The sequence below is a fragment of the Pyrus communis genome, chromosome 16 (genome assembly GCF_963583255.1).
Source record: "Pyrus communis chromosome 16, drPyrComm1.1, whole genome shotgun sequence".
NCBI classification, from domain to species: Eukaryota; Viridiplantae; Streptophyta; class Magnoliopsida; order Rosales; family Rosaceae; genus Pyrus; species Pyrus communis.
Window position 1 is genome coordinate 8150295 of NC_084818.1, and position 11666 is coordinate 8161960.

The 11666-nt window shown below is 37.6% G+C and overlaps 2 protein-coding genes across 3 annotated transcripts; both read right to left on the reverse strand.

The window, feature by feature from the left end:
- Window positions 1–457: 457 nt before the first annotated feature.
- Window positions 458–3625, reverse strand: LOC137721006 (thioredoxin-like 3-2, chloroplastic). 2 transcript variants are annotated; one of them, XM_068460133.1, is made up of 5 exons: window positions 3116–3573; window positions 2648–2722; window positions 1922–1988; window positions 1276–1293; window positions 458–1174 (listed from the first exon to the last, which is right to left on the reverse strand). In XM_068460133.1, the coding sequence occupies exons 1-5, from the start codon at window positions 3451–3453 to the stop codon at window positions 1070–1072; spliced, it is 603 nt and encodes a 200-aa protein (XP_068316234.1). In that variant the 5' UTR covers window positions 3454–3573; the 3' UTR covers window positions 458–1069. The 2 variants fall into 2 exon arrangements, with proteins under 2 accessions (XP_068316234.1, XP_068316235.1); XM_068460134.1 differs by lacking the exons at window positions 458–1174; window positions 1276–1293 and adding an exon at window positions 1301–1682 and having other exon boundaries at window positions 3116–3625.
- A 718-nt stretch (window positions 3626–4343) lies between these two features.
- On the reverse strand, window positions 4344–11201 carry LOC137720226 (amino acid transporter AVT1C-like). The gene is made up of 13 exons (XM_068459267.1): window positions 11033–11201; window positions 10113–10337; window positions 9107–9432; window positions 8008–8222; window positions 7763–7786; window positions 6523–6703; window positions 6120–6339; window positions 5817–5952; window positions 5679–5702; window positions 5299–5434; window positions 5127–5170; window positions 4928–4990; window positions 4344–4761 (listed from the first exon to the last, which is right to left on the reverse strand). The coding sequence occupies exons 2-13, from the start codon at window positions 10295–10297 to the stop codon at window positions 4657–4659; spliced, it is 1659 nt and encodes a 552-aa protein (XP_068315368.1). The 5' UTR covers window positions 10298–10337; window positions 11033–11201; the 3' UTR covers window positions 4344–4656.
- Between the last annotated feature and the right edge of the window lie 465 nt (window positions 11202–11666).

Below are 11666 nucleotides of genomic sequence, written 5' to 3' on the forward strand. Positions count from 1 at the left end.
CAATTTAACAGATGTATGAAATTGTCATAAAATTAAAATTTGAGGTATGATTCTGGGATAAAAAAACTTCATGTACCAAATGTTGAAAATCACGAAAACTTGAGGGTAGTAAATTGCAATAAACCTTATAATATTGTCAAAAACAATAATGTAAGGGCAAAAATTGTAATTTTGTAAACTATATGGGGTATACTTACCTTTTGAAAATTTCATTAAACAGACATTGATTACTATATTTTGAAGAAAAAAAATACCTTTTTTTAGGAGCATGGTAGATCTGCTTCTACTTTGCTAATGGCACTATCATGATGAGGCTTTTAGAATTTTATTCATTCTGATTATGTACCAAAAAATAAATAAAACTTCATTTAATATTATGGTCTAATGATAATTTCTCTTCATTTGCAAACGAGAAATCTTAAGTTCAATTCTCGCCAAAGGCGAATTTAAATCACATTATTGCTAGTCAATTGTGATGCTGAGCACACTCCCTTAACGTAGATAATATCGTTCAAAACAAGCCATAACTGATTTGCCAAGACCATTGTTCAAACATCAAGACTCAAACTATGTGCATTCCGAAATCAAAGAAAAAAAGAACGGCGTTCTACTCTCCAGTTCTCGACTGCATGTTTTATGTTCTAAACTTGTAAAACAAGAACCATACTAGTTTTTCAAGCATGAAACTAATCTAGCCAGTCCGCAGGTCATCTGTTTTTCAAAATACCAGTCCTCTAACACGCAACGTGATGAAAAATACATGCTGAAGAGAAAAACGTAGACAAATCTCATGGACTTGGATGAAACACGAGCGTTATCACATTGCTGATACAAGCAAAAACTGGGTTTCAACACATAACAGGGGAAGAACTCATGGTTATGCAGCATTTTTATCTTTGGCTAAGCCAGGAACAGCTCTAATTGCAAAATTATATATGCCTGCAGGAAGCAAAGACTTGAGAAAACAAATGAACCAATTTTCAATTTATTCTCTTCCCTAAAACTGGTATTATTTATAAAATAAGTTAGGGAAAAAAAAGTATGAAAAATTTCTCCCTTGTACTGAACCTTACATGCTATCCTCGTTTTCAATCATTTCACGAACTTCATTAATGACTAAATGTGCTTTGTGACCACCGATAACCTCAGCTTGCTTCTTGCCGTCTTTCCACAACTGTAACATAGTCATCCTCATTAGTAAGGTGAATAAATAGAAAACGGGAAGAAGGAACACCCCAAGCTCCACAAAGATGTCTCACTGATGTGCGAGCTTACCTGTATAGTTGGCATCTTCTGCAAGAGATGAAAGCACACCATGTAAATACGCACAAAGAAAACCAAAATGTCAGTCAACATTCTGCACACATATATATGTCGAAGCAAGGATTCGATAGTAGGATTAACATGTCTATGGCTGTATGATCACAGAAAAAAAATTGGAAGCTTGTCATGTTCTGGTGCATAAAAAGGAAGAGGATGGTTTTAAATTGTGAGCACACGATACACGGTTTGTAACACAGATAGCATTGAGTTTGCTAACAAAGTTCAAAACGCATATAGCCTTGCACATCACCCCTCCTGCTCCCTCCCAACCCCCATCCCCCTCTGTCTCAGTCATACACTTAAGTGAAACAACATTAACTCATTCAAATGATGTCCACGACGACAAAACGACTCAAAACCTACATAATTTGAAGAATATAGATCACTTCACTAATCAGTTGCAAAGACTTTCGTAACTAATGACAAAAAAGCCTTGTGCATGCCAGAGTAGATTTTGGATTTTTGAATGTTAGTCAATTCTGTGAAGCCATACACTAGACAATTGATGAAAAAGTATTCAGCCCAAACTTACGTGACCTACTCCCACACCAATACAAGTCACGTTGACATACTTATCCAAGTGGGATGAATAACTTACAGTGACATCAGCACGTTTAACGAGTTTGTGTGGAACTGAGTTGACATCAACAGAATAGAACTTCAATCTACAGAAAATAAACTCAGATTCAGAATTTATTCTGCATTGCGGAGTTGTACGCCAGCGAAAATAGTAGCATACAATTGATTATTCTCAGTACATAGGAATCTCATATATGCATGTACATATGTATGTATTTAGTATTTACATGAATGCCTGCCAAATCTCACTTTGCCTTGAAATATCGTTTTGATTATCTGTATATAAATACACAAATGAGATTTGGGAGTTCACTAGAGAGAAGTATATAGGAGAGAGTTAATGCAATTTTTATTTCTGTAATTAAATGAAAATTTCTACTTGTACCCAATGTTAAAGCCGCTTTTGCAGATTGTAAAAGGAAATCCCACTGTAATACTGCATTAAATTGAGTAGCTAGAATGATGGTTCTAGAAACAAGAAGGCACAGATTTCACCAGGGAAAGCATCTTAGTAGAGTTTCAAGCTTTATTGCAAGCTCTCCGGTAATAAGCACATCAATCAACAGTGTTTTGACAATTGACAAACTAAAAGAAAAGAGATTTAGTCCGATGAAATACCTTCATTGCGTTCATAGATGAAACTCAAAAATTGAAATAAAGAGAAGGAAATATCAATGTTAAGAAGTTCCAATGTGAGATTGTTTTATAATAATCGACAGAGACGGCTAATAAGTGCCAAACCAACCTTGGATAGTACTCAGCTGCCAGCTTCTCCAATTTTGGCTTCAAATATATACATTTTCTGCACCAGGTTGCCACCCTACAAGAATATCCACTCCCACCTCAGAACCCATTTCAATGCAGGTTCCAATTTTTGTGTCGAAAACAAGGAAAATCTACCAATTCCCATATGCCAAATCACAACATTTTTAAGCAGGTCCGTATGTAGTAATCATTTTGTTTTTAGTTTTTCATTTACTAGATACCACCATCAAATGAAAGCTGAAAGCTAAAAACGAAGTGGTTTTCAAATGGACTTGAGCACACATGCATTTCCTTTCACTTCAGCATGGTAATGCAAGGCAAAGGCCCCGCCTTCTTTTCTCACCCTAAATTTTCTCAGCAACCAAACACACCCCATTGAAAAACCCACCATACAAATATCCAAAATCTCATCAATCCAAACACCAAAATCGAAAACCCAGAAACTTACCAAACGACAACAAACGATTCGTCGAGCTGCTGGGCCTGGGCAACCACCCGATCGAACTGGGTCTCGCTGGAAATGGGCGCAAGCGCCACTGTGACCGGTGAATCATCCACCTCCTGCAGCGACCCTTCCTGGCTCAAAGCACTCAGCGCAGTAATCCGCCCCCGGATTTCATCAAATTTACGGGAGAACACCGGGGGATTTGAAGAGCTTGGCGCTCTGGGTCTGAAGGCCAAAATTGAAACTTTGGGCGAAGCTGTTGGCCGGTCACGTGACCCGTCACTTGAGGCACTGGCTCTCGGGTGCCGGAGAGTAGGGCGCGTCGTCGGTACTACGGACATGTTGAACAGAAAGAGAGAGATCTGTTGACTTGGGAATTTTAAGGACCGTTGAGACTTGACGAGGATTTGAAGGGGTAGCAGGTGAAGCCTTGAAGGGGGAGGCGGCAGTGAGAATTGGCGGCGCGTTTGACGGCGTCAGTTGATGGATGGTTGGTGGGGCCCGCATGGCCTGACCAAATCCAACGGACTGCAGAGGCCTGAACTGTTCGATCGAGCGGGCTACGGTGAGATTTGCTGAAGTGACCTGTATTTAGCGCGTAAGGTTGCGACGTCGGCTAGCAGTTCGTTAAGAACAGCCGCCAATTTTGTCTGTCCGTTTTTGGTGTTCGGTTAGAAGACAAGACCCAAGGCCCACTAGTTTGTTAACGGCTACCGAATACCAATCTACGAAATATTTGTTTGTAGAGCAATTCTTTTTTATGTTTACTAGCTTGAATTAGGTGAGAAGTAACTCAATTGAGGAATATTTGAATTGAGGTGCTCAAATTCATATACTATTGAAGATGTTTACAAAAAAAATTAGGATTCAAGTTGGAAAGACATCAATTTAATATGTTATTTACTAATTTATCTGAATCGAACCAATTTATAAAAAATAAAGAGCTCAAATTCCTCCACAATTATATGAAGGTACGATTTTTATGATGGGTTGTTTCTCGATGAATTAGAATACAACCACCAACGAAGAGTCAAATTTCTCGAAAATCATGAGTTGAATTTCTAATATTGTGTGACCAATTTGTGTTTTCATTGACATATGATTAGTGAACAAATGAGTAATATGTTTAATTTTGATTATTATCACGAATAATAGTATACAACCATAGAAGCCAAACTCATTCTAACCTTGTCCCTAGACTATCTTTAATTAAAGTATAATCTTTGTTTCTTTCTTTTCATATAAATGATAACGAGTGAAGCAGGTTTGAATGCATAAGCAAATCTTCTTAGTTGCTCGAGTTATAAGCCTGTCTTGCATTTATTCTATTTAGCACTTATTTTTCAGAGCAATAAGAGCAACAAGACCAATAGCACACTACTCAAATTGTGGATATATAATTATACTAACTTATTGATTGGCGTAGCAAAGTGTAATATTACTTCAAGCAATATAAACCGGAAAACAAGATAAGGAATGCAGGATACAAATTTAAAGACAACTCAAAACTGCGAACGAACGCCACGAGATTATAGATACTTCAGCTATGCAGGGCTTCTCAAGTTCTCAACAATTTTCGAAATGGCCGAAAACGTGCCGAAGGCAGACGACACGACGCCTACTGCTATAATTATAATACAAAGTGTTCGCTGGAAATAGCAGAAAAATGCAGATCAGAAACCATGAAAAGCTCCAAGTATATAACGTCTATATTAAAGCATTGAGATTGCTCTCTTCTATCTAATAATGCGTTTGCGTTCGAGTCTGCCAATTCTTGAAAACCAATGCTAACAAGCTACCGTAACACAGACGTACCTGAAATCGAGTTATGCGTCCCCTCAAGATGCTCAGAAAGCAAGCACAAGGAAGTATCAAAGTCTGCAAGTAATATATTTGTCAGCGTAGTGCGTAGCTGCTTAACTCTTAAATGGATATAAGAAATTTTGGAATTAGATTTCCTGCAGTTACGTGCAAAGTTACTACCACAAGAACAGAAGTGTGAACGAAAACTTACTACAAGCATTGTGAATAAAGATCCAATCAGTGACATCACGAGACCTGCAATAGTTTAAGGTAAGTTCGTAACACTTTTAGACAGCCAAATGGTTACCGAGATGCACAAGTGAGGCGAGGGATATGAATATAAAGGGGGAAATGCAAAGAAAGAAAGTTCAAGGGAGACTTACCAAAGAAGGGGATGCAGAGACCGACAACCAGGGTAGAGACAACGAGTGCTGTTCTAATTAAGATTGAGTATATGTAAGACTTGTTTGCTGGTACCAGCTCCTCCAGACTCATTGCAACGGGAGACATAGTTAATGCATATGTGGGTCTAATTAAGGAGAGACATATGTAAGTTTTTTCTCGTCGTTTAATTTTGTTTGTGTGCGTGTGTGTAGACGTTGAGCAACAAAGACATACAATATATTCACATGTGGTTCTAGTTAATGTTTTTCCGAAGACACAAAATAAATTCTAGACTGCATCCATTGTGTGCGCATCTGTGATATATGTATGTGCTTGTGCATCAGATGACATTCATTATCCGCACAATTTGCAGAAAAGGATATTTGGTAAAGGGGTTGACCACCTGTAAAATAACACCGATAATAGTATTAGCAACCAGTTAAAGGAAAGGCTCGCAACATGCGTAAAGAACACAAAAAGTTTGAGGCTAAGGAAACGAAAACTTTGATGAGCATACCGTAGTCCACAGAGCAATCTTAGATGCGACTAAATTGTGAGGCATGTTGAGAGTGAACTGCGACTGTATTGATTCTCCAAACATTGTGTAACCCACGGCAGCAACTCCAGCGTACAAGAAAGTGCAAATACAAAAACTTCATGCATGGATAACAAATCCAAGTGAAACAATGGAGTTAAGAAGTTGCAATTGTTTATGAATTATAAGACTTGACGAAAATTTGAAATTTCACCAGAAAAGGCAGAAAACATTTAAAGATATTTATTACTAAACTAAATGAAAAGATGGTTCAGCATAGCTTACCATGTTAAGATGATCGCAGGGTATTGGTTTCGCTTTTCCAATGAAGTATAAATGTTTGGGAAAACAGCATGTCCTGAGTAGCAGTAACCATAGAGTCCCATAGCAACAGGAAGCGTTGCAAGGTTCAGGGGTGTCCCTTTGTTCTCAAAGCCAACTCCATCTACTAGACCAACCCAAAAGAGGCAAAGGGAAACCAAGATCGATGCAATGACTCCACCCGCTGGAAGCAAAAAAAGTAATATGTAAGAGTTCCTTGAAAGAACAGCATGCATTTGGTTAATTTAGTCTTATTGCGATCAAACAGATTTTCTAGCTTCACCACTAACATGGACAAGGCAAATTCATTTCAGACAATTTTCAGATGCATAGGATACATAGATTATATTCAACTTTCTGAACTCACCTGAGATATAGCTAAGAACACTGAGGTCTCGAAGCCATACAGTAGGAAGAACAGCAAGGGTGGTCGCAATTGCAAATAAAAGGTGAGCATCTAACACGAATCCGCCCAAACTCAGTTGTGCATTTGGAAATAGTGAAGACAAGTTATCACTCTCCAAAATTATATATTCTATGCAACAAGCCTGCAGGCAGAGAAATTTAAAGTCGGCGATCTACGTGCTTAGAAAGAAAGAAAAAAAAACGCCTGAGATGTGCGCAATTTTTATTCAACGTCTCAGAGCAGCAGGACAATGTGATGATGGATATAAGAACCAAAAGAATCCGTTCGACTAGACAAATCGATCATTTGGCTACACAATCAATTAATCTCGGTTCTAAGCTCGTAACAAAAGAATTTTTTTTCCTGTCCAAACAATAGCTAATCTGGTCACTATCTGCATTCCAAATTCTAATTCACAAAGTCTGAAGCCCCTAAAAGCTAAGAATCTCAATCAAACATGGATCTCAAGGCAACCTTGAGTAGAGTTTTAAAAAGATGTTGTGACAAGGAGCTACGTGTTACGGCCCTATATCTCACATGTCTCTATCTCAATCGTTGTGATAAGTTACGCGAGGAGTTAGATAGAGACATGGAGATATATTCCGGGATGGGCAAGTTTTGAATGATGGTACTCAAGAGCCAATTTTCACACACATTTCTTACTGTCTTACACACCCCTTTTTCTTATTGGCTATCAAATTAAATAAAAGAAAAAAAAAAAACAGTCTGAATTAAACAAGGGTATGTAGAAGGAGAAAAAAAAAAAAAGTGTATTTATCATTTCTCTTTTGGTATATGAACACCAAGGCAAGAACCACCTGCCTCTTGTATGTTTTCAATTTTATTGAGTACTTACAGGCACTTAAGTGCTTTGATCTAACAGTCCTCGGTTGATTATTTTGAGTATTTGGGTTTTAAAATATGTGTCGGCATTGAGTACCTGCAAGTACTCCAAAAAAATGGGTCTATTTTAGTAATTTCACCCATGGACTAATTTATGTAAGTGGTTCACAATATCAGATCTAGATGTGCGACCAGGAATGTAAGGGTACGTGGTCCGCACTGGCATCCAGCTTCTTGTTCTTTTTTAATCATCCCATGGATGTGTCCCATTTCAAACCATAGAGTCATAGACATAGGTAAATGATCACACAAATAATATAAAGGAAAATACTCACTCAGTCAAGCCAGCTGTACTTACATATAATTCCACGTACAGTACTATCTGCACCCACAAAAACAAAAACAAATCACTTAAACGACAGCAATTGCAGCCATTCAATTCAAATCTGTATATCCACTTTGAAATTTAATGTCTTGTTTTCTTCTATGATTCCTGCTTTTTATAGGGTTCACTAATACAAGTCGGTCTTATTTCTATTAACAACGTGATACATATTTGGTGCTCGTATATAAATATGGTACATAAACTATAAGCTAGCTTACCGAGATGCCGATTCTGCCTCCAATACCAAATGCAGCTTGGCCAATGTCCGGGTATGTCTCGAGCCCAGGTTGGCTATCCAAGCAGTAACGCAGGAGCAATCCGGTGTAGAACGAAAGCACTGCAAAAATAAGCAGAACGAAGAGCCCGAGCCATCCTCCTTCCTTGATTGCATATGGCGTCGAAAGGATTCCAACCCCGCAAAGAACGTTAATTCCTGAATCATGGAAAATGGTCAGTCGATCCTGATGGAGCTTTGAATGATGTCACGAACAATTTACACAAGCCAAGCAATGTAATTGGTGCCAACATTTTGTTACTTATTTAGCAGATCTTTTCATGTGCACCATGTGCAATAGAGGCTAACCCTAAACAACCACATCAGCTCATGGGAAATAAATACAGGATTTTCTTGTTTGGATGCTCATAAATTGAAGATATTAACAGGATATGTACAAAGCAATGAGGTAATATGCAGACACACGTTATATAATATTCCTCAGATTTGAAAAAAAGTTGGTAACTATATTTTATTCCTCAGATTTGAACAAACTGAAATATGTACGTAAAAAAGAGTTAAAAGTAGAGAATGTTTTGACAGGTAGATTCTACTCTATCCCAGTGTATATTCCAGTGTTCCTTCGAGATATGTACTATAGGAACACTGCGATATACACCCAGGAACCGGAACAAGAGTCGGACCACTATTGAGTTTAATTGAAAGGATATGCCAGCATATTTTCAACATTACATGACATGATTGGAGTTCGTGGTCCCGGCAATTTGTTTGCTAACATATAGTGAAGCTCAAGTGGCTGTAACTCTAAATTGTGGCAACTAATAAATTTCAATGGATTTGCATTAGGACACGCAAAAAAAAGTCTCATTATATATTGGACATCCTTAAGAACAATAATAGTACAACATCTTTTGAAAGTACTCGAATTTGGAGAGTTGTCAAAAGAGACTGAACTCGTGACCAAGAAGCAGTTCCTGGACTTAAAAACAGCGTTATAGCAACCAATTTTGGGCATAATGCAGATGAGGGTGAACCGATATGTACAAACATATATGTGCGCAAACATTAAAGTTCACACTTACCATTAAACACAGCTTGTGTAAAGGAGCTGTGGCGAGACATCGGATGATGGTCATGAGTAACTCTGGATGCTTTCTCATCTTTTCTAACAGAAGTCCTCCTTGGCAAAGGAGGAAGCAGAGAATGAGAACTGCGTCTCTGTGGCTGTTGTTGTTGTTCCTTATCTGCGAGTGTTGGTAATGGTTTCGGCAAGAAAGGTAAAGTTTCGGGAGTGTGCCTTCTTGTTAGGGATGAGGAAAGATACGAACTTCCTAGTCTTGACAATGAAGGAGTGCCCAGAAACCCAATACCAGGGGACGGTACACTACTATACAGATCAATAGATTGCCTGAAAAAGCAATTGCAAGAAAATAAAGTTTTAATTTGGAACTGATGATCGATGAATCACAAGAATAAGAGAATCAAACAAATATTTATCACCCGTCTAATTTGTCAATAAACTTCTTCAAAGACAATTCAAAAAATCAATGAGCAAGTCACGAACTAGTTTCACTTCAACTTTAAGAGAAATTCATTTCAGCCAATAGCCAAAATCATACCACTCCCTTTTGTTTCAGCAAGTATAAAATGAAAGGATGCAAGAAAAACAAAGAACAAGTACTTTTCATGTGTGCTCTACTGCCTAACAATCTGAAACTAACGTGTTCTTCTTTTGGCTTAAACAATCCGAAGTGTTATAAGCAGCCAAATATTGATGTTAACCCTAAATTCTAGAGATTCCCAACTTCAGTTTTGGCTCAGCTTCCTTAAATTGTGGCTCTGATTTCTTTTTCTTTGTATAAACTTTGTATGTGGAAACAAAAGTTTACGATAACAACAACAAAGCCTTATCCCACTAAGTGGGGTCGGTTGTATGAATCTACCAAATTTTACCATTCATGTTTTGATTCCCGGCAGAAACTCACCTATAAAAATAGTAAATTTCCTTTACTACATGCTACAGTGGTAAAAATTCTAATTGAACAAGAACAAAATCATGGAAAATTATATGGGGAAGAAAGAGAGAACCTGTAACTTTGAGGCCATTGAGTGTTGTAAGAACTGGGATTATTCGGCTGCTGATTCTCAGTAAAAGATTCGGCAGAAGAATCCGAGTCGCCTCCATCTTCAATGCTCTTATTGAAGTCCTTTTCCACATCATCTTCCTCCTCACTCTCAACGTAAAAACTCCGATCCGAAACCGAGTTATTCATCTTCTTCTTCTTCTTCAAATCTTATTCTCCCAATCACCTTCTGCAGAAAACTCGCAAACACCAAGAATCTTATGAAAAATTGTAATCAGGTAAAAGGGTTTGCAAAATTTTAACTGACCCAGTTGAGAAAACCTGTGAAAAATCATGAATCCAATGAGAACAAAGGAAGTATTATGGCACATTTTGCTCGTTTGTTTGATGCTTCGGGCAGAGTGTTAGTGGTTTTCTTTGTTTGGAATTAACACAACGTGAAAATTGTTTGCAAAACCAGAAATTTATTTATTTTCCAGCTAATTAGCTTTAAATGATAGAAACAACTATCCAAAACTTTCATCAAAATAAATAAAACCAAAATAAATATAAAACATACAAAAAAGTTATAGGAAAATAGTATAATTAGATTGGTAATTTGGTAGAGACATAATGCTACACGGATTTGGCAGAAGTTTTAGGCTCAAGTTTGAAGTTATCAAAAGGAACTTGCACTCTGTTTGGTTTCCGAGAAAATAAAAGCGCCGGAAAAAATGCTGAGTAAGCTCCTCGGTGTAATTTTCCTTAGTGTAATTTTCCTCCTCGGTTTTCTTGGAAACCAAACAGGAAGTGTGACAGATAATTCTCTCTGGTAATAAATACCAGAAGGAGAAATTAATTAAGGAGAGCTCTAAAGGCAATAAGTGGCATGCTATTACAGGAGCTCCAGAACAAAAAGTACAAAGGAAGTAAAGAGAAGTGAACCTTTTTTTCCTTAGATTTTCTTGCTTTTTGTTTCCCGGGAATCGAAAAGGAGTTTTGGGTTTTTTCTGGGATTCAAAAATGTGTAGAAAGTCGAGATTGGCAAAGCACAAGATTTCGAAAAGGCTCTGGCTCTTCTCAGAAGATGCCTCCAGGAGCAGCGAGAAACAGAGAGAGGATGTCTGCAGGCCAGTTTCTGCACTTCAATATATATATATATATATGGACAAGGATTATTGGTCCCCTACTTCCGATTTCCTTCTGTTTGTGTGATCACGGTTAAGCCACGTCAACATTTTATATTACTATTCATTTTTGTCGTATTATCTTTATAAAAAAAACAATATAAAATATTGACGTGGCTTAACCGTGACCACACAAAACAGGAGGGCGGACAATCCTTGTCCTATATATACATATATATATATGGTAAATCTTTGTTTACTACCCTCATGTTTCATGGTTTTAAACATTTAATACATCAAGTTTTTTTCGTCTGTGAGTCATAAGTGTAAATTTTGGGACAGTCTCATACATCTGTTAATCAAACTGCTAAGTCTCCCATTAACTATGACGTGACATCCATGTGGACAATGACTAGGCACCACATGTCATTCACGTGGAAATTAAAAATAAA

Excerpts from the sequence above, each read along its gene's own strand:
- LOC137721006 (XM_068460133.1), bottom strand. The coding sequence starts at position 3,453 with ATGTCCGTAGTACCGACGACGCGCCCTACTCTCCGGCACCCGAGAGCC. Across the intron at positions 2,723-3,115 it reads GAATCGTTTGTTGTCGTTTG|GGTGGCAACCTGGTGCAGAA; the intron begins GTAAGTTTCTGG and ends ATATTCTTGTAG. Across the intron at positions 1,989-2,647 it reads GCAGCTGAGTACTATCCAAG|ATTGAAGTTCTATTCTGTTG; the intron begins GTTGGTTTGGCA and ends TATTTTCTGTAG.
- LOC137720226 (XM_068459267.1), bottom strand. The coding sequence starts at position 10,297 with ATGAATAACTCGGTTTCGGATCGGAGTTTTTACGTTGAGAGTGAGGAG. Across the intron at positions 6,340-6,522 it reads TGTTCTTAGCTATATCTCAG|CGGGTGGAGTCATTGCATCG; the intron begins GTGAGTTCAGAA and ends TTTTGCTTCCAG. Across the intron at positions 5,953-6,119 it reads CCTGCGATCATCTTAACATG|TTTTTGTATTTGCACTTTCT; the intron begins GTAAGCTATGCT and ends CCATGCATGAAG.